The 26,407-nt window shown below is 41.5% G+C and overlaps 1 protein-coding gene across 1 annotated transcript; it reads left to right on the top strand.

The window, feature by feature from the left end:
- The first annotated feature begins 5,532 nt into the window (after window positions 1-5,532).
- LOC124166927 (ejaculatory bulb-specific protein 3) lies at window positions 5,533-24,210 on the top strand. Its single transcript, XM_046544642.1, has 2 exons — window positions 5,533-5,784; window positions 23,924-24,210. Exons 1-2 carry the CDS (start codon window positions 5,592-5,594, stop codon window positions 24,109-24,111), a joined length of 381 nt encoding a protein of 126 aa, XP_046400598.1. The 5' UTR covers window positions 5,533-5,591; the 3' UTR covers window positions 24,112-24,210.
- Window positions 24,211-26,407: the final 2,197 nt, after the last annotated feature.

The raw sequence follows: 26,407 nt of genomic DNA, 5'->3' as shown, positions 1-26,407 counted from the left end.
TTGAGCGCTGATACGACGCAGACCGACCATAGGAAGTTTTAATCGGTGATTATTAAGAGATGTTTCCCTGAGCTCTGTGACTCATGCATTCATTGGTAATCTCAGACAATGTAAAACTCCTATCTACTCGCATAGAAACTAGGTCCCTGTGACGTCACGTGGAGTGGAATCGCATGGGCGCCAATCTGGCCTTTTTCAAATGAGGATAAAATTGACCATTACCATTCGTCTAAACTGGGATTTCTGAAACCAAATAATTTGTATATTATGAATATACTAATGGTGGGTAACGAATCGCAATCAATGCCTTTCGTTTTCTTTGATGAAGGAAAGCACCCTATTGTTCATTTGAATGGAGAGCACTTCTCTAGTGTTAAGCACATGGCTCATCAATCAGAAAATAACTTTAAATATCTTCATCCTAAAGAATTTGTTTTACCTTTTCTTAGCGCTATTTTTCACGAAAATTAGCTCTTATGAAGAAAAACACAAATATATTACCATTTATATCAATTTTCACATTTCATGCATGGTAAATGGTCCGAGTTTGTGATTGTGTGTAACTGACTTAAACCCTTGGCTCACAGCAATCGTTGCAACGTTTGAATTGCATAATTAATACTCGCACGCTCCGCGCGCTCGTTAAGGGGCTCCGCCCCTTAAAAACCCCGGTTCCGGCTTCGCCGTCTACATTTGTGGTCGCTCGAAGACTTTTAAAGTTCGAATAATCTCACCTCAGCTAGGGGCCGGCTTCGCCGGCCAGGGGGTAGGGAGGCGCCCCACTCATTCCTCGAAACGGCTTCGCCGTTCCTCGCTGGAGGGCGACTTCGCCGCCCAGGGGTTGAGTGTGAGTTGAGATGGGTGGAGTCTACAGCGGCTGCGCCGCTTGAACGGCAGGGCGGCTTCGCCGCCCGAGGGTTACTGAAGCTCCCCCTCGCCTACGCCAGTCACTCCTCGGAACGGCTTCGCCGTTCATCGTTGTGGGGCGGCTTCGCCGCCTTGGGGTCGAGGAGCCCCCCCGCGGCTGCTCCGCTTAGTCCTCATTAATGCTCTTCTCCACCGAGAGGGGTGCCCAAGGGGATTCGGGGGTTTTAATGTGTCATGCATGCGGTCACTAATCGTCCACAGTGATCAAGTAGCGATGATTGTAAAGGGTAGTGCAATGCGGAGTAATAGTGGCGACAAGTACCCATAAAAGAAGACTTAATGGCACGTTTTTCATTTTTTGCGGGGGTTCCAACGGAATACCGGGGGGTTTATACTTGTGTTAAACCAGTGGTCACAAATCGTTCTCATAAATTCCGTGCCGATAAGTCGTAGGGGTCCGGAACAGTGGTCTGACGATTCTTTTACCTGGAGAGGCGATTTGTTAGAAATTTTTTGGGAGGTTTCACGGGGTTTTCGGGGGTTTTAATAAGTGGTAGGGGCACCGGTTAAATTGTGACGAAAACTACTCGGAAAGGCGACTTTAAAATTCATTAATTTTTTTAGCGATGTTCCAGGAGGTGATCGGGGGTTTCTGGTATTTTTTCCCGTATGGTTTACGGTTGCTCGCCCTCACCTAATATTCCGGACCTAGACCTCAGAGGGGACGGGTAGTGTGGCGTAATGTTTGCGAGAAGTACCCAAATAGGAGACTAAATGACACATTTTACGTTTGGGAGGGATTTCAGGGGGATACCGGGGGTTTAAATGTGTGTACTCCTGGAGGTCACCATCCATTTACATAAATTCCGTGGGGATGAGTCGTTGGGGGCGGTGGAATAGTCACGTAAAGTACCCAAAAAGTAGACTTATATGCAAAATTTTATTTTTTGGGGGGGTGTATGAGGGTTTACCAGGGGTTTATAGGTTTTTACTGCCAGCGGTCATCAATCGTCCACATCAATTCCGTAGCGATGAGTGGTAAGGATTGGAGAAGCGGCGGAATTGTGACGATAAGCACCCGAAAAGGCTACTTATATGAAAATTTTAATTTTTTAGGGGGTTTCGGGGGGTTTAAAGTTGACGATACTATATGGTCACATTCATTTACTGTCATTTCTAACAGAAGTGTGCCTTATGACATCCATATTTCGAGAGTAATACAATAAAAAGCAAACCAGTCCCCAAAAAAAGTGAGTAGTGCCCGCCATTTTTATTTTTTCGCGGTTAAATATATTGAATCATTTATTAACGGTTCATGTTTTCTGAAAGACAATAAAGAAGTGTATGTAACTACAAAGTTTGAAAGAAATCGGTCAGGTTAAAATTGACATAATCTTCTATTAGTCTGTTGGAAATCGTAATTTTCGGTGATTTTCGGAATATTTTAATTTTTTTCTGAGTAACCAAGGACGACGAAAGAAAATTGTTACCTTCATTTCGTAGACGATGTTATTAGCATATATAATAATCATTTTCGTTATCCTATACCTTAAATTAAGTCGAAGGGAGCGGAAGTTATGAAATTTTATTCGAAAAACGAATTTTTGGACGCCATTTTGGCTGCAATTTTCTTAAAAATAAATTAACAACATTACGTAATTACGTGCCCACGTTTGTCAGCTTTCAGGAAATGCATTAGCGATCCGTGTGGCACACACCATTCGCGCGCAGTAAAATAAAAACCGAAAGACTGTCCCCGAAAAAAGCCCGATTTCGGCCATTTTGTCGTCCTAGCGACGACACGTGGCGGAAACTTCCGGTTTTCGGATTTTTCCTCCGGATCATTTCGGGTTCCCCGCACGCGTGCCAAATTTCAGCTCTCCAGCACTTCTAGAAGTGGTCGGGAATTTGTATCCATGAGTGAGTCAGTCACCACAAGGGCTGTATATAGATAGGAAAAGTCACAGAAGAAGCAGGCGAAACGTAGTGGAGTGACATCCTGTAAGTATTTAAAGAAAATAGAGATGGCACTTTTCCATAGGTTTATTTAAAATACGACGCATTTCAACCGTTATGTCATTATCAAGTACAATTGTTACATATTGTACTTGATAATGACCTAACGGTTGAAACGCGTCGTACTTTAAATATACCTATGGAAAAGTGCCATCTATATTTTCTGTTAATACTTGCATAATTAATGTATATGTGTAGGATTCAAACTTTGGAGTCGAGATCATAAATTGTGCTCCTGCCCACGTAACCTACTTTCGATGGATTTTTAAGGCCATTCGCGATGACCTTTGACTTGAATGCCAACGAACTGGCCGAATCGAGAAGTATTATCAAAAACTACCAACACACGTTAATTTTTCAATATTCCTCCATTCTCACGCCCAATTATTTGGCAAATGGCGAACCAGTGCTGAGTGAGTGTTGTTATTATTATGGGATTGCACGCACTTTGAATGTGGCACTTCATAGACATACACTTTATGCAATGGACGCGCTCCGACTCAGATTCCTCATCGTGAGAATTTGATTATTTCTCGCAAGGAAATTGAAAATTTTTCCACTTATCAACAATTATTTCGGAAAAAATACCGCGTGTAAACGCAAAATAACAATTATTACTCACGAAACTGTAGGTCCATTTCTAAATCCATGATTATTAATGGTGGGCATTTTTCTCAGTTTGGTTGTACGGTTGGTTATATTCTCCTCATGGACTCTTTAGCTATCGAATATTAAGACGAATTCGACATAGTTTATTAGGACCAAAGTGAATTTTTTTCATTGTCAAAATGCAAGTAAGAAACTTTTGCAATGATTTTAGAGAGAATGTAAAGGGAACCGGAAGCGGAACGGGGTAAGCGATTTTTAAGAGCGAAAAAAGCAGCAATAGCAACTATAAGATATAGTTATAGCATAATTGCCGCTTGTGCAGCACCTTCTTTCGTACTTATTAAAATCGCTCACCCCGTTCCGCCCTGGGTTCCCTTACATTACTTTTGCAACAATTTTTTATTAGATAGAATATGATGGATGAAGCCAGAACTGTCACTCACTGCAACCAATGTAACAACCCTGCGAAGCTAATTTTTAAAAAATATAAAAAAAAATTTGTGTACTAGAATCTAGGGCATATTACCATATAATTAGTATAAATTAAACTCTTCATTCTGATTCGATCACATATTGTAGATATTTATATAAATTCGCCATCGAAAAAAATAAATTAAAATTTTTAAAAAATTATCGCGATAGATATAATCAATTTCATACCAATATGTAGTGGATCAATTGGGAAACTGTATGAAGATATTAAATTATGAATCAGTCGGACAAGCTACGTAAATATAAGTTTGCTTCGATAATTTCTCATCTTTGCCTATAGCAGTTACTCAACTCATTATGGCTGCAATATCATAGAACACCAGCTGATTTCCAATCAAAATCTTCCGCTCGCCTCTCGTGTTTTCCCAAAAGTGCATTGCAAATAGCACTGTGGATGACACATGTTGGTGGCATTGAAAGTTGCACAGTTAATCATTGTAGTTCATCAATCAATCATATTACCACGGTCTGGAGCAATTACCTCACTGGGTGCAGCTTGTATTATGAGCCTACCTTATGTATGTGCTAGTATTTATGACAGTGGAGTACGCGTGGCATATGAATGTAAATGTACAAATATTTTTTAATAATTCCATTTATGGTTTCCGGCTGATTTTGTTTTGAAAAAGTAATTTCGACGTTCCTAGATTACTAAATGAAAGTTTCCGCCTTTCTGAGGTCATGTAGTTAAGAAAATTCAATTAAGCATTTTTCACCGCTATTTTGACATTAAAGGGTCGCTTTTTTCACCGGAGTTACTCTGAATCGTGTAAAAGAATCGTATGCCATGCCGAAATATAATTTGACCTTTCCTTGATAATTTTACCAGTTTAATCTGTTGCCAAATAAATAATACATCATTTATGTAAGCAGCAGATCAACACTAATTGCACACGTGGGGTATACATGGAATTCATGACGGAGAGTCAATTTGGGCACTTTACTAAATATTCATTTGCATTGAATGTTATGCTTGCATTGCGACACACGGTTTAAATGCCAAAAATATCACGCGTCCGCAGTCGAAAACGGTATTCTCGTGGCAATTAGTTTTTCTATCCATTATTATTTCTCCACGGAAAGAGGCAAAAAATGCATAATGGAGGAACTCGAACAATGAGAACGCGGCGTAGTATCGTATACATGTAGGACGCAATAATCGAGGATCGTGCTGACGTCAACGAGGCGGCGGGAATTCCCCGAATTTGAAGTCAGGCGATTGAGGAATTCGTTGAACGGCCATCCGCAGAGAACAGGAGGAAATCCAAAAACCCCTCGGCCAATGCGCGCTTTCGAAGCGTGGCTATTCCGAGAAATCGTGCGCTAACGAATTTACATAAGGGGATTTACGGCTAATTTCAATCTAAAAGGGAATAGAATCAATGAAAGCCAACGGACTATAGTAAATAATTGACGGTCGTTGTTGAGTCGTCGTCCTGGTGACGACGCCAAGGATGCAATAAGAGGTGGGGGTAGAGTTGGAGAGGGGGGGGGGTGAGGGAAAGCTGTAGAAGGAGGACTTGTTGGTCTTAAAGGGAAGACGCAGCGGCGAGCGCTGTCAGTCAGAGAGAGTGAGTCGCCACCAGCAACAACAACAAGCACAAGCCATGGCAACTAGTGCACGATTTGCGTTTCTTCTGTTTTTCGTCTGCGTTGTGGCTGCCGCAGAGAACAAGTACACGAACAAGTACGACAACGTGGACGTGGATAAGATTCTGAATAACGCTCGAATCCTGAACAACTACATCAAGTGCCTGATGGAGGAAGGACCGTGCACGGCCGAAGGGCGGGAACTCAAGCGTAAGCATGTGCATTCTATGTGTGTATTTAATCCAATGAAAAATCTCCCTCTACCTAAACATCACATCTTCGAGAGGGAGATGCATTCCACGCGTGCGTTCGCCTAACGAAGAGGCGATCATTCTCTCGGGTAGTTCCTCAATAGTGGCTGCCTCTGTAAGTGAGCTCTCATGAAGCAGGCTAACATGGTCACAATTGCTTCTCTCTACTTTCTCACCAGAAAATAATTTTACGGAGACATACGGTGCTCCATCTTGCTGAAGATAATAAAATGGAACCGCGAACATTTTCCCGTTCTCTTTGCTTTTACTTCGATTCTGGACACAAAAATCCCATCGGGGCAATCAAATCCTAACAAATAGAAACTGTAGGCCATTTCGACCTCGAGTTGCTCGGCCATACGGAAACGGAGAAAGTGGAGGAAGGAGCGCGCGTGGGGGGGTCTCTCTTGTGAGCGCAACACGAGCACAGAGTGAGCCTAGATACTCACCCCTCTCACATACATCCTATGCAAAACCCCTCTTATATCAAAAGAAAGATGCAAATGTATTTATTCCACAGAACTGTGCTAGTATGTACCTACTGGGGGTGGAGCTCTGGGGGCTTCAGCCCCCTCTCCCCCCATATATTTTGTGCCTTGCAGTGACTACTCTCTATATGTCTGCATGAAAAGCACCCGCCACTCCATTGTTCGATATAAGAAACTGCACTTCATGCAACCCCTGCCAATGATCACATATGACATTATCACGACATCGTCATTCAAACGAACTTAACAGCTAACTTAATGAAATGCGTGCCTTCCCGATGCGTGCGGCCACTGCAGGTAGGAACCCGCACGCACTGCAAATTGCGTGGCTCTGAAGGAGAGAACACATCTTTGAAAGGAGGAATTCCGTTAGCTCTTCGCCACACGTCTCGAATTTACGAACACTATGTGCGTCAGCTTCCATACACACAGGTGGGATGTCATTCACAAGTATTATAAAATCAATCGTTTTTCCAAGTTCCCTATAGGTTATCATTTTACAAATTCGGCGCAGTATTTTCGCGGCTACCGTGCAAACCTGTTAGATGTTTTAAAATTCTTACGTAAAATATGTTTTTCATAGCTATATCTACAAAATAATATTATTATATACCAATTCTCATTCGCTCTTTCCGTGAACTGCCTCTGAGGGTATGAAAAGATCCCTATCTGAGATAAACTAGGCAACCTAGTCGTGTGCGCCCATCGGCACACGAAAATATAAAAACAATTGAATTATTATGTGCTAATTATCCTAAAATAGGTGAGTGGAAAAACAAAGCATACATGGAATAAATGGGTACCTAGTTTAATTCTACATTGTGTGCGCGACAAAGGAAGCCCATCCGTGCAGAGGCAGCAGCCGCACGATCTACGTTTCCATTGACACCTCCATCGGCTGGCTGATAGCTAACATCTTTACTCCTCCTATTAGGGAATTACTATGAATCCCAAATGATGGTAATCGCAATTATTGCAGAATTCCAGACCAGAACTTGATGGATAATTAGCAGTACCTTTGTCTGCTCTGCAAACAGAGAGAACAATGATTGGTCGTCTTTTGGGTCTGGCGATGGGAGCATGCGCCAACTGCTACTATCCACTCGTACGCAGCCGCAAATGAGTGCGCAACAATGCGTGAGTGTCCAATGGGCATCCGCCCCACATGCAAATGCGGACGCGAGGCTCAACGCGCGCAATTTCATTCCTCACATCACCGATTCGCCGTCATAAAAATCATGCGGGATTCGATCCCGGATCTCCCGATCGCCGCTCATCCACGCGACGGCACCACTTTCCCCCGAGGCGAATATCTGCCTCGAATTGAGGGTTTCCAACAGCCACTTTCACCTTCACATGGAGAGTGCGGACGAAGACGAAGACACCCGCTTACTTCTCACTTATTCTTCGTTTCTAAGGCCCAATGCATAAACAGATCGTTGAGTATCCCACAAGAAGATAACAGATTAACGTTCGTTTGTCTCTCTGCTGAGGCCATATGAGTGTTCCCACATTCGATCCCCATGTCTATGCTGTGGCAACAGAAAGGGGACAGACGAAGGCGAGTATCTGGGAATTGCTATCGTGGGGATTATAAGAAATATTTGCGGCAGGGTCCTGAAGAAGCTAGAATTCGTTAAACCGCTTTGTGGTGACGTCTATCGAGTGAAAGAAAGAAAGGTGCTATTCCGCAGGCAAGACCTTGAGAACGCAGCGAGCGCATGCAATCCGATGGGGAAAATTTAATGACTCTGACTTAATCCGTGAACTACATTAAATTACGAAGTCAAGCCAAGCTATTCATAAAAAAAACTGCCCCGAAAGCGTTGCAAAGGAATTGGGGCTTATGGCAACTTATGTGGTGTCCTTAGATTATGAACAGATACTGTGCCGAACGTATTTCCTTCGATAAAAATGAAGGACTTACATGAATGCATCGGTGGAACTTAGCAGGCAAATCATTCCCTCTGTTTTATTTTGATTGTTTCAGCGCCTCCACCCACGGCCGGATTATTATTCACCCAAAGTTACGCACCTCTCCATTGATCAGCGCCCAACCCCCCTCACTCGAGACCCCCCCCCCCCTTCCTAATTCTTACGATAAGGCATAGCCACTCGCTAGAGGTAAGGTTCGGAAAAAAGGAATAAACAGATATATGGCTCACGGCATAAGTTTACGCTTCAATTTTCACGCAGGGAAAACGTAGACAATTCAATTAAAGAAAAACAGCTTGGAGTAAAACTACATGAAACTGTTTAACTTTTATGCAACACTTTATGAATACCTATTTTCCAAAAATAATGTCTAGCCTTAATTCATATAACAAAATAGAAGATTAACTTCAAGAATAGAAACATTACGTAAGTACTGCTGTAACTAAATGGACTGGCGCCCTAGAAGTCGTCCCTTGGTCTGCGGCGCCCCTGTAGCCGCACGTGCCTGTTTTGCCACCATCCGGCCCTGCCCGCGCCATTATCCCGAAGAGGCGGATTGAAACCAGCCGTGGTCATTGGGTGCGCCATGAATCAAGAGAATTGGCTGGGGAAACCACTCCCTTATTATTCCATTCATCTGGGAAAAAAGAATTCGTGTGCCTATCCGCTCGGAAAATATGTCCCTCTTCATTTATGTCGGAATTTTGGTGAGGTTCTTGGATGATGTCGCTCTATTCTCAATTGCTCGATTAATAGCACGTAGCCTCCGAGTCTCTATCGGCTCCCAGCCTAATGCGTGTGAAAAAGCTAATTGACGCTCTCTGATGGCTCGTAGCTCTATAAGTGTGATGAAATATTGCCATTCGACTTGAAAACAGAAACATTACTTTTTCTATGTGTTCGATAGACACAACGAAATTACACGCAAGACGAATTGAAAATTTGTAGAGACGCATTTTCTGGCGGTTCCGAGAAATTGCCTTGCGATGCAACGCAAAACCAGCTGACGTGACTTTGAGCGAATGAAAGGACATACCCTATCTGACAGAATCTGATTCATACAGAGAAAAACACTCGCGATGGAACGGAGAAAGGAGAACGGAGCAAGGAGGAGCATGATGGACCAGAGAGAGAGGGAGGGGTGGGGGAAGCATCGGAGAGCGACTAAGACGAAGAGGCAAGTCGGCCGAGCACACTCTTCTACGTCAGCAAGTCCAATTAGGACAAAAACAGAGAGTTTACGGACAAAAGAGAGCATTTTAGTAAATGCTAGACGGAACTTCGTGCGCGCAATGCCAGCATTTTGTTGGCAGCTGGTATTCTAACACCTCCCGCCATACGCCATATGAGACTGCTTGCAATGGAAATGTACGTACGCAGATGTGAAGAGAAGGGGCGCAGCCAGGAATTAAGGCTGGGGGGGGGGGTTTAGGTGCAACTAATACCGGGGTGTGTGGGGGTATGGAATACCCACCAGGATAAGCGGTAGGAGCGAGAGGAATAAATTGCGGAATTTTAAGAGAAATAGTTCGAAATGGTGTGTTTTACGGCTTTCTGAGGGATATTTTATTAATCCTTACACTATTCTATTAGTAATATCAATCCTATTAAGTAAAATGTATTAAATTTAAATATTTCTCTGAGCTCTGGGGGGAGGGAGGGAGGGGTTTAACCCCTAAACCCCCCCCCCCCTCGCTGCGCCACTGGTGAAGAGTAAAGTATGCTTGTCAATATCAATTGGTTACGAATTACTCTCTTATGTGTGAAGTATTCAACGTGATGAAAAATTATTTATTAGTTCCTAGGACAAAGTGAAATAACGCATTAAGTACATAAATATTGTGACCAAGTGTGGAGACCTAATTCACTGATTTTGTCGAGGAAAACCCATTCGGAAAGAAAGTCCTACGCTTCTGAAGTGTCCATCACAGATAAGCACACCGAAACCAGGCGAATGTAAATAATTTTCGACGCCATTACATGGTTGACCTCGACAATGACACATTTCCCAACAAAAACAGCTGGAATTTCGTTCCTTGGTCGACCGTCAAATATCATTAGCAAAAAGCGTAAGGTCGTGCGAAATGAATGCAAATAGTGAACCCTAATAGCGTTGGATGAAGTACCTGATAAGCGGGCACTTCAACTGTATGTCAGACTCAGCGACATGCTGAATGATTTAAGTAAAGCATCTCGTACTCTGTGGATCTTTCGCACGATTGTGCACTGCGGGTGACTCCCGAATAAGTTATCACCGCGGCTACTCCCGGTATACTTTAAACATCTCGTACTCCGTTGAAAAGTGTGCTCTCCGAAAAACATCCTGATGTGCATTCACTTTTTAATCACGGAAATTTGTTGTTCACAACCCGTTTCGACGCATGGCGTGTTAAATCAGGTCAATCAAATAAGCAATGATCATTATTTTATTGACTTGAAGAGGAGGCTGCGTATTGAAACACGTAGTGAATTAAAATTAATTGGCCCGCAATCATTTCTCGCCGTTTAGATATCGCCAGGTTCACGGTTGAAATTGTTAAAGTCGCCAAAATAGCATTAAAATCTGGGGACCGTATTAATGTGTTATTTATAATTTTTTCACGTGTGATAAAGTAATGATTGTTCATTTTTATGAATGTATAGCATCATTTAGACTACTGTAAAATCCTGTATGTTATAGCAAAATAGTGTAATTACTTCATGGCGTAATTTTAGTGCATTGAATTCATCATGCACTTGTGGAGATGCATCACGTTGTCACTTTTTTTTAAATATAATTATTTCTCATACAATTCTTTCACTAAATGTGTGGCATTGAGAATTCAGCGCAACAAAATTCTACGTAATTTGAATTAGCCTCATACAGAACTAAAAGTGAAATAATACCCCAATCAAAGGTCATATCAATCCATTTGCAGAGAACGATCGAAGATAGGGAAATCGATTGAGCAGTAGACGCATTTCACATTTTTCAACTCCTCAACTACGCCAAAATAGGTTGCTGTGAGCATGGCTTAGTTGGAGTGAATTTTTTGTGGCAGTGAACATTTTAAGTCGATCGACCAATTCATAAGCCCTTCTTCAAAGTATTTCCTCTAGTCAGCCACACAAGTGCTGTCCCGAGACTTCTACTAATACTAATTCAATGATTTATGACTCTACGGTAAAATAAATTTAATACTATATCTCTGTTCAGAATTTAGCAGTGCGTTTACCTCTTTCATCGATGCACGCTCTCGGCTACGCTTCAGTTCTTGTCGATGTAGACGGTGGCTGTCTTTCCTGAGGGAAGCTGCTTCTTATGCTTCGCAGCTATTTTATTATCAACTCAAGTCCATACCATTACAATATTTAGGTGTTTTAAATGCAACGGGTAAGAAGTAACACTTAAATGAAATGTAATCGTCAAATTGACCCAATCACTCAATAACTCCCCAACTCCGGATATGCGTCGAAACGCATTGTGAATTAGAAATTTTAGCAGTTAAAAAGTGGGACGCCCGAAATGTATTCTTTAATTCATTCATACGCGATTATTTCACAAAACTTGGCATTACTTGTTGGAAAGGGCGTTCGTGAATGCTTGAAGTATAGGAAAGCAGTTCTCTGCACCTGAAGAGGACAGTTGAGAATGCGAGACTCTCCTGTGAACTAGCAGCATTAAAATTGCTTCGATTGATCATTAGCCTACTCGATTGATTGCGTGTCCATCATTATTATTCATTTCAATGTCATCCCGAGATTTATCTCTCACCACTCGAGCTAACAAAACACGGTGAAAGAGGACACCCCATCTGCGGCCCATCGGCGCACAATAAATTGCTTACGCCAATGCAATTCCCACGCCAACGCTCCCATTTACGCATACATGCACGCCTTCTTTCGGCTTTTGAAGTCCAATTGCCGAGCGGAACAAATATTGGGAAGAAGAATTTGTGATCCTGAAGAAGCTATGATTGGTCAATTAAAGCGTGTTGTGGGAAGCAGGTGCACGAAAGAGACAAAGGGTACATGTTGACTATGCAGCGAGCGTAAGGCCCAAAAATACATAATCTGCGAACTAAAGTAATGCAAAGGAAAGCTGCTGCTGCTGCTACTATATACAGCTTTTGCACATGAACTAGGTCGGGAGCCGCTATATACTCGGAGGCCGTGTGCTATGTAGGCTATGATGCTAGATCAGCATAATAGATTAGATATCTTTCAGAGTTACTCGGATTGCATCATATTGGAACCACACTATGTTTCTAGGTTAGATAATGATATCAAAAGAGAGAGGTAACTTTCCGTGAGGGTAGGAACATGGAAATGTGTATTCCTCCGAAAAATCCAGGCCCATAATAAATGAAGGGCAGACTGGAATGGACTCAATAGTCTAATTAAAACCTCTCTAATGCGGATTTTATTTTCTTCTCGGACATGCCTTTCTTTTCCTCGTGTCCCAATACGCGCCCGACGACAGTGTTGCGTTAATGAAGGTTGTCCAAATGAAATGGCCTCACGCCTCAACTCACGCCGCGAGAGAGTGCTCGCGTCGTTTGGCCTCGATATCACCAAACTCACTTTCTCTCCTTCCGATCATCCCGGCGTCTCGCCGTTACGAAACCCCCCCCCCCCCCTCCCCAGGGACGATTCAGCAGGGACTGGCCGGCTCAAGTAGGTACATACATACTACCACGAATATTCATTCAGCTGCGTTGGCACGTTGTCCCTGTTGTCTCTTTATAGAAACGATTAGCTATAAATTATTCGCACGGCGTGAGATTAATCCAGTGCCCATATGGTCCGTCAAAAGACCGTTGATAGAAAAGCACGACGATTCCTGAAGTGAAAGTAGCGTGAAGCGGTTTTCAATTAACCCGAAAATAAGCGTGAAACTTTGGAAGGGGCAGTGTCGTAGTCATTTTTTTCATTCGCTGTGAAACCGTGTTTGTTAGTTCAATCAGTGAGTCGTGGAAGAAGAGGATACCTGGAAACAGTGGCGCAGCGAGGGGGGATGGGGTTTGGGTGATAAACCCCCCCCCTCAGAGAGAAATTTTTAAGTTTAATCCATTTTACTTGATTGGATTGATATTACTAATAGAATAGTGTAAGGATTTATCAAATATCCCTCAGAAAGCAGTAAAACCCACCATTTCGAACTATTTCTCTTAAAATTCCGCAATTTATTAATATCGCACATACTGCTTATCCTGGTGGGTATTCCATACCCCCACACACCCCGGTATTAATTAGTTGCACCTAAACCTCCCCCCCCTAGCCTTAATTCCTAGCTGCGCCCATGCCTGGGAATGCATGCAAAATTATGTAATGTAGAATCAAGAAGTACTCTCCAGGAAAGAAATCGATGCGCCTAATAAACCGACCTAATCAGTTGAATAAAAACTTTTCGGGCGCCGCGTCAATCACGACGGAGTCAATGCAAACTCAGAGTTCGAGAATAATGTAATAGCTTCAGCTTAAAAGAGTCATGATATAGAATTCTCATTTCGAAAATAGTAACGGACGTCCGTCATCTAGTGTCCGAAAACAGAGGTTGCGAAGCACTTAACGATGTGTTTAGTAAACATGCTCTCACCATCCGCGGATGAAATAATAAAGATATATTTCTGATATAGCGAGAGACTTCCTCAGCAGTGCTAAGTACCTACTGCGGTAGAAAACGGAAACAAATTTAGTTCAAAACAAAAGTTATGACATTTTTCCTTTTGAAGAAAAATGATTTTAGAATAAGACATGGAACTAAAATTAAAATCAATATAATTACAATTATTTTTTCAAGCAAATAATTGTAAAAACCAATAAATTGCTGTCATAATTTCCTTAAAATTTTGGTTTCATTAACCTTTTCTGTGCAACATGAACGACCACGGCTTGTTCAGCCCCCAGTTTTTATTCTACGTACGCCCATGCTTCTGCACTGGTGAAAATATCTTCGTGTGTTCTCGCGTGCGCCTGATCCTAACCTTGGGCTGAGGCCACGTCCATTTGAATGTATTCGTCTGGGCCGATTCATTGCATTCTCACACAACTACATATGCATTCTTCGAGACCGCTTCGTTTTCCCACCTCTCTCTGTCGGGCAAGCTTCTTGCCCAAATTCGAACAGATTCACCCAAATGTAACGAATGAAAGTTGACTTAAGTTAGTTTTGAATCAGTAAGTGTAAAATTTAAATGAAAAGAAGCAAACTTTTGATAAAAATTAAAGATTTAAAAAAAGTTTAACGCTTTTTGTTGATGTTTTTATGATTAACTAAAGCGTTATTTTTTCACTCGTTAATCCCAACAATGGTGGACAGCGACTGCGGAGATATCACGAATCGATTGACGTCTCGATGTATTTAAATGAAGTCGAAGCACTTGCACCGCGAATGCAGAAAGAGTCGACGGCCATATTCAGTATGTGGCAAGGGGAAATTATTGGTTTAACTGCAAAGCCAAATAATATAGGTAACAATGACAGATTGCTTTGTTCAGTTTATTAATAACGAGGATAATAGCGACAGATTTAGCGTTTTCTTGATCTTGTTCGTGTGAGGTAGAGCTCAATTGGGGAGATTTCTTTGTTTTCGTCGTTACGGAACCTCAATCCCTTCAATATTGACTCCATCGAATTCTTTCTAATTATTCCGGTTCCTGATATGTGTGAAACACCCCATCCGCTATGCATTTCATTTCTTTAAAGCACGACTTACTTGTGATCCGTGAAATAACGTTCCCCTAAGGTCGAACTTTGAACGGTAAGCTGAATGGATGGTTCACGGGAGGATTTTAAATTATGTTATGCGTACTTCGTATAGTATAAAATGTCATACCCATGTAATTGAATCGAACAGTACTTTAAGATACTCTCTCTTATGCCACGTGCTGACATTGCATTGACTCTGCATGAAATGATGAAATAGAAAACTGATGATTTTTTACACTCTCATCCTATGATATCAAAAATTAAAAAACCCGCGGTGAGGTTTAGCACAAAAATCTGTTTATTCCCTTGGATACGCCTTATACGCACGTCGAAGTTGACAACGGTGTTAGTAGCTCAATACCCCCTTGAATTCTCTTAATTAATTTCGGATGTCGGGGTGAGCGATGCCAATGGACGAACAAAGCACAATTTTTATAAAGTTCTAGAATAAGAAAGTCCCTACCTTCAATGTATTCGCCGGAAAGTTCGCGGATTAATAATGTTTTCTAACCACGATATTATTATTATAATAGTATTCTACCGATTAAGGTAGGTTTCCATGGAGTATTCGAGAAGCGATCTGGGAGCCTCCCTTTCCTTCCAGCAATGCCTTCTTTAATTCACTGTAAGGCCTACTCTCTTTCAATCTATCCAAAAATCCTATTCTTTTCCTTCCCCTCCCTCGTTTCCCTAACATTCTACCCTCCAACACCATTTTTAACTTCCCCTCCCCGCTAAGTACTCGCTCCATCCATACCTTCTGTCTCCTGCGTATCTCATCTAAAAGCTGCCTCTCCTCGCCAACCATATCCAGCACTTCGTCGTTCCTTTTCCTCTCCGTCCATTTCACCCTCTCCATTCTTCTCCATACCCACATCTCGAATGCCTCCAATCTTCTCTCGTCTTCTTTCCTCAGTGTCCACGTTTCCGCACCGTAGAGAGCTACACTCCAAATCAAACTCTTCACCAGGCTTTTCTTTAAACTCTTACACCACGATCCTCTCAGAAGCTCCTTCCTGTTCATGAACGCCTCCTTCGCTAATGCTAGTCTCTTCCTGAACCACGATATGAGTCTTTAAAAATTACTCTTCATCGGCCCATATATATTTTAATCTCAAATATGAGAAGACCTGTTACACCCTTATTAGACCCCCCCCCCCCCCCCAGAAACAAATCCTGGATCCGCAGCTGACCACATTGCTTAACAGGTGACACAAGTTTTTCCATTTTCCAAGAACCATTTCCGCCGATACATTATATCTTTCGTGGAAGACGGAAAATATATTCCGCCTCCTGTGCTTAGAGATGACGACAATTTTAAAAATTCCGTTGTATCTACGGAGCTACATAATCATTTTAACAATTCATAATTAATTTCTTCCATTAATTTCAGTTGCTTGTGTTAGACCAAATTTTCATCTCTGTTTCGCATTATTTTCATAAATTTGTCGTTGATGAAAACTTTTACATTAGAATCTTCAACCCTATTTCTCTCACGATGCAAGGAAAATGCAGGAAAGAGAACTATGACAAGGGTCATATGAGATTTTTTTAGAGCAATAACCAGAAAATGAATTAGGAGAATCTTCCCAGCGACGTGAAAAGGTGAGCTTCCCGTCGAAAAGTGCTAACACACCAAACGTGCGTCACACGTCCTCTGAAAGTCCCCCCCTTGAGGGTGGAGATACCCTGGTCCCTCACAGATTCGGGTCCGTCCCTTACCCCGGCCATTACACCTACACCCTCTAACCCTACCTTAGCACGAATCCACCGTCAACACCGTCAACGAACAAATGACACGCCCCACGCGACCATCTTTCTTTCTCCCCTTACGAAACATGTGTTGCGCGAACGCGGTGGCTGATGGGTAATATTAATGCGTTATTGTGTAGCGAACGCCCAAGGAGACACAACAGAGAAGGCAGCGGTTCCTAGCGGGCAATTCCACCAGCGCAATCCAACGATGCTTTACCGATTGAAATTCTCTCCGCAATTCGAGAGAGGAACAAGGCTCGCAATTTATGGCAATCTCTGAGGACAAAGGAATGCCACGAAAAATTCAAAGCCCTCCGAAACAGAGTCAACTCTCTCACCGCCAAGCGCTCTGGAACGAAAAGGTTGCTTCTCTTTCCACCTCTGACAATTCAATCTGTAAAATGGCCCATGCACTCAAGAATCCCAATCGTTCAACCCCGCCGCTCAGCTCCGCCGACTGCACTGCCACCTCGGACGCCGCTAAAGCTACACTTTTCCAGTCCATCTTGGAAAAACGATTCTCCAATGATCTTCCCTCCGAATTGGAAGATGATGCCGAAGGACACTGGCAAAGCCCAAGCCCAAGTACTGCCCAATTGATCAACCTGCTCTAACATCAACCAGCGAACTTACAGGCATTATTGACAGTTTTAAATCTAAGTCTGCTCCTGGGCTGCTATTCTGGATGGAATTGCATCATGCTATTCGCTGATATTACACCCGAAGTTGCAATAATATAGCGTATTGCAACCAAGATGCAATATGGTGTTCAGAACGGGTGTAATCGTGTTTTTATTACACCGGAAGACGTAAAACTCAAAATAGCTATACCGCCGTTGCAATTCACTATTCTGAACGGCGAATCGCACCCGTCAGGGTTGCAATAATATTACACCGTCTCCCAGGCCGACGGTAAACGAGCGCAATGCGATGTTGAATTGTTTTTCTGAGGTAAAAGTTACCTAATCACGTATTGAAAAATGGAATAATCGCCAAAAGTAAAATTATATCTACTTTATTTTAATTAAATAATCGTAGAATAAGAGATGAATATTCAACTATTTAGTGAATTGGGTAGACATTTACATTCGAGCTTAATATTTGGAGCACAAGCTTGCTTCATCGACAGTACGAAAACAATAACAATTAATGCAAAGAATTACTACGATTAGCCCAAATTTTCCGTATTTTATTCATATTTACAATTCATAATTTTATTTCAACACTTGACGTGCGACGAAAACATCCTCTATCAAGGCTATCAGGTCGATTCTTGAAAAATTTCAAGCTTGTGTTAACACGCTAACTCGCCAAATAAAATAATAGTTATAGCTTTCAATGAAAACAATATACTACCATAATAACACCACATGTTTTTATCAGCCGTTAATTTTCTTAACAGTACATAGAAATACATGCTATGAGTCGAAATTATTTTCCCCACTATTCGCTGCCTTCTACAATCAAAACTGGAAATTTATTAAATTATAACACGGGCAGTCGACTTGAATTACTTGCTTGAAAACAAAGGATATCTCCGAACACCAATGAAGTTTCCGAACAAATATTATTCCCCACAATCGTTTAATGCAATATCCATGAACAAAATTAATGCAATATGTGGATTTCAATACAAATTGTTGCCTCTATAGGCAAGAAAGTTATTCACACAATTAAGATTCAGTTTATCGGCACAGTTCAGGGTCTATCAAAAATTTCAGTGAGCATATTAAAATCAGCTGATACGAAAACAATAATAAGTGACACAACAGCACTTTCCACACGATTCACTATTGTTAGATTCACTTTTTCACAGCTGTTCCATCCATCCTCAAATTCATCATCGTCTCCCTCTGATTTTTCCACATCTGCAGCTGAAATATCGATACTATTCCATCATAATACCTGAAATCACAGCTGTGACGTTGCCACCTACGTCATCTCCTAAACAGAGAATGAATACTGAAATTAGGGAGTCATATAATATAAAGCTAGCATTATAAACGAAAGCTTCTAGTTCATACAGCAAAGGTATATCGTCACGAACAATAAAATAAAAGTTTACACATATATATTTTGACATGCAACAAACAAACAGACTTCGAAGCCTAACACAATTACGAAGAAAATCAAACATATTTAGCTTTCAATGATTATTTCGCATAGCATATATCTCACGATAAAGGACCGATCGGATATAGACAATTTATTCAATATTTATGCCCGATAAATCGTCATTATAACTATGAAATTATGACCTAACCCACCTGTCTGAAGCCATTGTGATATTATCACAACCACAACAAACAGCTGACTTCCTAAATGAGATTTTCAAAGCGTATTATATGCATCCAAGGTTTTAATATAACTTTTAAATGTAAATAAAGCAATTATTTATAATGGCAAGGCAATTCTCCGTAAAATACAGAAAAATATATAAAATATCTTCTCCCTCATTGGTTGCGAAAACTGTTCAGAAAGTTTTTCATACGGGAAGAGGCGGAGCTTCGAAATAGCTCGCGCAAGAAATAGCCAGATGCTATTCCGAACAAAATTATTACACCCTTTCATTCAGAATACGGGGTCGATGCAATAGTGACCCGCGGAATAGCATCAGCTATTTATTGCATCGCTTATCCAGAATAGCAGCCCTGGTCCTGATGCAATCTCAAACAAACTTCTTAAAATCCTTCCCTCTCCTGCAATTGCCTTCATTGCCGTTCTCTTTAATTTCCTCTTCCAAATATCCCGACCGCCTGGAAATGTGCCAAAATTATCATGATCCTAAAACCTTTGAAACCTGCAACCAACCATTCATAGTATAGTCCTATTTCCCTCCTCAATACCCTATCTAAACTTTTTTAATCCGTAATTCATTCCCGTCTTCAATGCCACCTTTCCCTTCACAACTGCATCAGGCCAGAGCAGACTGGGTTTCGGCGTCATACATCAACAACCATCAGATCCTTCGTCTGACTGAGTCGATCATTGGCGGATTCAAACACCGATGGATTACTCATGCTGTTTTCCTCGATTTGGAGGCTGCATTGGACAGGGTTTGGACTCTGGGCCTTATCCTGAAACTGTCTTCTCTTCCCATTCCTCCAAAAACTGATCCAATCCTTCTTCCTCTGACCGCACCTTCTTCGTTCAATGTAACTCTTCCTTCTCCGATACTGCTCCTATTATTTCTGGCGTTCCTCAAGGAGCCGTCCTTTCCTCACACCCTTTTTAACCTTTTTATAAATGATCTTCCTACCATTCCTGCCACCTCAACCTTCCTTTGCGCAGATGACACCACCTTTATTGCCCACGGTTCAAACCCTAGAACTACAGCGGAACTGCCACAACGACAGTTGGATGAATATGAGGATTGGGCCGAGTCCTGGGAATTATCTGCAAACCCCCGCAAATGTGTGCACGTGACCTTCTCGCGCCTCCCTAAGGCTGGAATCATCATCATCATTGGTCAACAATCCTAGGATTGGTTTGACGCAGCTCTCCACTCTATTCCCCTATCAGCTAATCTTATCACACCTACGTATTTCTTCTCTTTCACATCTCTCTTTACTTGTTCCATATATTTTGTTCGAGGTCTTCCTTTTCCATTCTTGCCTTCCACTTGTCTTCGACGATTGTCTTCATCAGGCCATCATGTCTCAAGATGTGGCCTTTAAGGTTGTTCCGTCTTCTTATTAAGGTTTTCATGAGGCTTCTCTTCTCTCCTACTCTTCTTAGGACTTCCTCGTTGCTAACTCGGTCGATCCATTTGATCTTCATCATTCTTCTGTAGCACCACATTTCAAAGGCCTCTATCCTTGCTTTCTCCGCTGCGGTCATTGTCCATGCCTCACTTCCGTATAGGAGCATACTCCAGATGTAGGTTCTTATAAATTGTTTCTTTACTGCCATATTTAAAACTATGGCAGCGGCTACTTCGCTTGGTCCCCTGCTCCACAAAAGCTCCAAACTTTCATTGCAAACGAAACTTTACAAGGTTATGCTAAAGCCGTTACTATCATATGCTTCTCCGGTATGGCTCATGGCAGCAAAAACTCATCTAATTATATTCATTTTTATATCAGGCGGAAGAACAAATAAAGCAGATGGTTTACCAACACGTGAACATGCTGAAAAATAAATTTTTGAACCTGTGCGGCTAGAAGCTTAGTCGTTGAATTCGGCGTTCAGTAAAACTCTGTAGAATATTCAATGTACTATAAATATGAAACACGAAGCGAGGAAGTTCAACAGATTCGGGCGTTTTTGTGGTGGAAGTTCGGCATATTTGAATAAAAGCTGGTCGCAATTTTCACAATATTTTCATGCGTACGATGCGTTTCGCAATTTTTGGGCAATTATCTGTTTTTTCACCAAAATATAGCATTGAGAAATCCAACATTTTGTCACAGAAACTTCAACACCTCGCGTTACCTCCCAACCACAAGCTAGTTTCATTGGATGTAAAAATTCTATTTACGGCCAAGAAAATTTTGGTACTTTGTAAATAGTCGCCGCAGTGAACCTAGAATCCCTGAAATAGTTTCTTACGCTAATGCCAATGCCGTTGGACGACCCTCTTTCTCAGATTCTTCTCTGAATGCACGACGCCCCTCTCTTCCCCACCACTCACCCGCCCCGCACCCATTTCCCGTAATTGCCTCTGTGAAATCCGAGCCGACTCGCTTGAAGTTCTTAAAAATTTACGCAAAATTCCCCTTCAACGTTCACCAGGCCCTGATGGCCTGAGTCCGATATTTGTTCACCATTGTGCTGAATCACTCTCCATTCCTTTAACTTTGCTTTTAAACCGATGCTTTCCCCTAGGCATTTTTCCACCACAATGGAAAACTGCTAACGTTATCCCCATTCATAAATCCGGGCCAACAAATGTCGCATCAAACTAAAGACCCATCTCCTTACTTCCAGTTCTCTCCTCCGTTTGTGAAAGAATAATCTTAAATCGACTCTCCTACTTCAACTCCCCTCATCTCTCTGATAATCAACATGGTTTTCTACCGGGCCGCTCATGCATGACCGACTTATCCGTTTTTCAGCATAATGTCATTAACTCCATTAATAATAAATCACAGTTAGACACCATTTTCCTGGATTTTTCCAAAGCTTTTGACTCATAGCCTCCTCCTCCACAAATTAGGTGAATGATTTAATATTTCTGGTAATTTCAAAAGTCTCCTGACTAGCTTCCTCAGCAATCGAACTCAAAGGGTTATTCTTTCTGGTTTATCTTCTCCTTGGTCTCCTCTGACATCTGGGGTTCTTCAGGGGAGTGTCCCTGGTCCTTACCTGTTTAACTTGTATTTTGATGATCTTGCCTCTCTGCTACCTTCTTCCCAAGCTCAAACTCTCCTTTATGCTGATTATTATAAACTGTTCAAGGAAATTCAAAAACCTTCCGATTGCCATGGCCTACAACATGACAGTGTATGAAATGACGTCAGACATCGAATTGGTGTAATGTCTGGAAACTTAATTTAAACGCAGATAAATGTAGTGTGATGTCTATTTCCTTAAAGAAGATCACACATCAATTTAACTACAATATTTTTAATCACTCTCTGAAACGTGTGTCAACATCTAAGGACCTACGCATTATCACTGACGATAAATTAAATTTTTCTCCGCTCATACAATCCATCAAGTCTAAAGCAATGTCCCTCTTAGGCCTCCTGTACCGTTTCACTGAAATTAAGGATCCCCAAGCACTTCGAACTTTTTTTCCTCTATCATTCTTCCAATTCTTACCTACTCTTGTCCCATCTGGTCTATCTCTTCACAAACCAACCTCTCATCCCTGGACTGTGTCAGCAATTTCTTTGCCAATATAGTAAAAAATAGAATACCGCATTTACGCAACATGTCCACTAGTGCTATTCTCTCTTCCCTCTTCATCCCTAATCTCACAACCCACGGGCTCACAGCTGATTTAAAACTTATTTATAAGATTCTCAATTCCACCATCGACTGCCCTGCATTGCTCTCTTCTATCAATTTTAAAGTTCCACTCCGCCCTACCCGTTCTCATCCCCTAATCCACATGCCCATTCCTAGAATTTCCCTTACTAAACGTTCGTTTTTCTACCGCATTACCTGTGTTGAACTCACTCCCTCCACACATCGACCTTTTTGCATTTCTATTGAAATCCTTCATAGGCCTTTCCCTATCCTTCTGTCACCGAAGTAGTATGTACCTGCAGTTTCTTGTTGTCCTTTTGTTTTTGTAGATGTAATTATTGTTTTCTACTGGTTATATTGCGTCTTCGTCCTCTAATTGATGTATTGTTACCTGGCCACTTTAAAGTGGCAAGTATATGCTGTATGTGGTTCTCTTTCTTTAAAATAAAATAAAATAAAAAAACTACCCTATGCACCATGAGTTACATCGGTCAAACAGGCAGAAGTTTCATCGCCAGAATGAAAGTACATAGAAGGTGCTGGAAAAATGGGGATGAAACGTTACTTCTCGCCATACACTTGCTAAAGATTTTTCGTTCTTGTCATTTTCAACCAGAAGTTCTCTACTTCGAAAGTAAGGACACAAGGCTTGATGTTTTAGAGCAATTTGAAATAGTACAAAGTGACAAAAATATGCTCATGAATGTGCAAGTGTTTGTCACCCATTCCTTAAGATCCCCTTCCCGAGAAAAAATTGCCAAATTCTTTCTGCATCCACCCCGACCTCCACAGTGTTTTTCCGTCTGCCCACCCTCTCTCCGTATAGTGTTGACCGTTTTCCTCAGCCTGCTAATTCTCACTCCTTTCTCAGCTACCTTTCTGGAACTCCTCTCCCCCGCCTCTTTTCATGCCTCGCTACTTACTCCTACCCGGCCATTTCTAACGACACGCGGCCTCTCTTTCCACCTACCCCTCTCATTCAACCCCCTTTTCATTATTTCCCTTCCCGCTGTCTCTGGTTCTTCCCACGTGTCGTTATTGTGCCTAGAGTCCTCTTCCCACCTTGGGTCTCCCGTATCTCTTTCGTTGTATCTTTTCACTGTCTGTACGCCCTTCTTCAAACATGTCAAATCCTCCCCCACCCCTTTCTCAAAGGTTCAGACGTAGTACAGTGTCGTGTAGCAGGTGATGATGGCTCTGTGGGCCGAAACGCGTCGTACGCATTAAAATATTGTGGAAAAGTGCTACCATTTTTTATTTAAATTCGAAGCGAGAGGAGTGAGACAGTGTTTTTAACGCCTTTCTTTTCCGTAGGCACGCTGCCCGATGCGCTGAAAACGGAGTGCTCCAAGTGCTCGGAGAAGCAGAAGGTGACGGCCGAGAGGGTCATCAAGCATCTGATGGACAACCGGTCCAGGGACTGGCAGCGCCTCCTCAACAAATACGACCCATCTGGCGAGTACCAGCGCAAGTTCGACAAGGCGGCCAGAAGCCAGGCCTAACTGGCAACGCACAGCATTCGCGGTAGACACCGTCAATCATCAATTCCTCACCTCTAACCACACAGCAAAGTAAAATAAAGGCATTCAGACACAACTGCATCACGCTGTTTCATTGAAAGTCCCCCTCTCACCTACCCCTACGCTTGGAGTTTAACGGAGAGAGAGAGATAACGTGACGGCAAGCCTAAATTTGGCAACAGCGCCCGCTGCAGACGATAATCACACACCATGAAATACGAACGTAGGATTCAAAACCAAATGTAAATGTCATATTTGAGAAACAAGTAAAGAAATTGTTATAAAATATGGAGCATGGAGTAATTACAAGCAGGAAAAAGACAAGGGAGTACACAAATTGTGACGGAGTGAAATATAGTTGCCTATTGCAGGCGTCAAAAGGTGATAACATTGCGGCAAACCTCATATTTAATAACAAATATCTTTTTGTTGAAGGGAATCAACAATTGATGATGGAGTGAAATAAACACCTCAGAATTATAAAGATATATCATTTAGTTACGTAAAATAATCAATAAAATTCTTTAGACTGAAACACAGTTGATTATTCTTATTGTTTTTCTCTGTGTATAGAAAAAAATAAAAGCAACATATACATACAAGAGAAGAAACAAGGAGTAAAATACAGACTACGAAAATCCATCACTCAAAAACTCATCAATGCTGTGGCGGCATTAATGAATAAGCAGTTCTTTTATCGTATTTTAAAGATTTATTTGAATAAAAGATGGTAGCACTTTTCTAGAATATTTTAATGCGTACGACGCGTTTCGGCTCACAGAGCCATCATCACCTGCTACACGACACTGTACTACATATTGACCTTTGAGAAAGGGTTGGGGGAGGGTTTGACATGTTTGAAGAAGGGGTGGGAAACAGTCATACATAAAAGTGCTACCAACTTTTATTTAAATATGTCGAACTTCCACCCTATAACGGCTGAATCCGTTGAACTTATTTTAAATACGCTTTAGTTGGCCATACTTTCAATAAAATTGGAATCTTATTGTACATAATTGAGGCTGAATGTTGAGGCCTCTCTCGCCTATGTTTAGTGGCTGATTATCCAGATGAACATTTTCCCTGCCACATACCTCATTGTATTTTTCTCTACCTCATGTTTATATAATCTATAGCAGAATTGGGCATAACCAGTTGTTGTTTACTTCTGACAAACATAGAAAAATTCAGGATACAAATACATGGCAGAGTGACTGACATATGTTTCCTGGATATATGGAAAGAAGCTAAAATCTTCCTGGCGTCCTTGTTGAAACCCAAAACATTGATTTGACAGCCAAATTTAGCATGGAAATTGACTTGGTAGCTACACTAGCACTTCCCCAGAAGACAATTCCGAAGGCTAAATAGGAATGAATTTTGGCACAGTAGATAAGACCATAGAGTAAGTATATTCGAGTAAGTATAGAGTATAGAGTAAGTATATTCGAGAGTTGTGTGATGAGAACGACGAAGATTTTAAACGTTTGTTACTAGTTCATTGGCTGTGAAAAGGCAATTGTATGAGGCGCTTCTATGAACTTTTTGACACTGTCGTGCAGTTTTTTGATGAGGAAAATGATTTTCTCAGCAACAACCTTCGGGAGATTGGGAGTGACGTTGCATTTTTGGCTGAAACTTTTGGAAAGTTTAATGAAATTAATTTACAATTGCAGGGAAACGACACAATTCTTATGAAGGCAAAATCTGTATTGACTGTGTTTATTTTATTTAAGCACAACGTAGGTCGCTGCGAGCTTTATCAAATTCCTTCCCTACTTGAGCTAGAAGAGCAAGCTGGTTTATGTGATGATGATTTGAGCGTCTTTTGCAACCGTTTAGCTACCTTACATGAAAATATGACGCAAAGATTTGAGGATCTTCTTTTGTTGGAAATTCCAGGTGATAAATCCGTTTGTAGATATTGAGGAAGTTGGGGTATTAGAGGAAGAATTAATTGGACAACAAAATGACATTGAATTGAAACCAAAGTTTAAGATAAATTTTCAAGAGTTTTCGCTACAGAAGGAGATTTCCAATCGTTATCCTGCATTATGGATGGTGGTTAAAAAAACTCCTTCTTGTATTTCCGACTTCATATTTGGTGGAACGTGGTTTTAGTGCCGTCACTCATCTTAATTCCAAGCAGAGAAACAGACTTCAGGTTTGCAAACGCGGTGATTTAAGACTTCAGCTAAGTGAAATTAAACCAAAAGTTGGAAACTTTGTATCATGTCATCAAGCTCATCCCTCTAATTAAAATTTTATTTGATGGAAA

Source organism: Ischnura elegans, chromosome 10 (genome assembly GCF_921293095.1).
Source record: "Ischnura elegans chromosome 10, ioIscEleg1.1, whole genome shotgun sequence".
In the NCBI taxonomy this organism is placed as follows: Eukaryota; Metazoa; Arthropoda; class Insecta; order Odonata; family Coenagrionidae; genus Ischnura; species Ischnura elegans.
The sequence above is the reverse complement of the archived record's forward strand: the minus strand, read 5'-3'. Positions and strand labels throughout refer to the sequence as shown.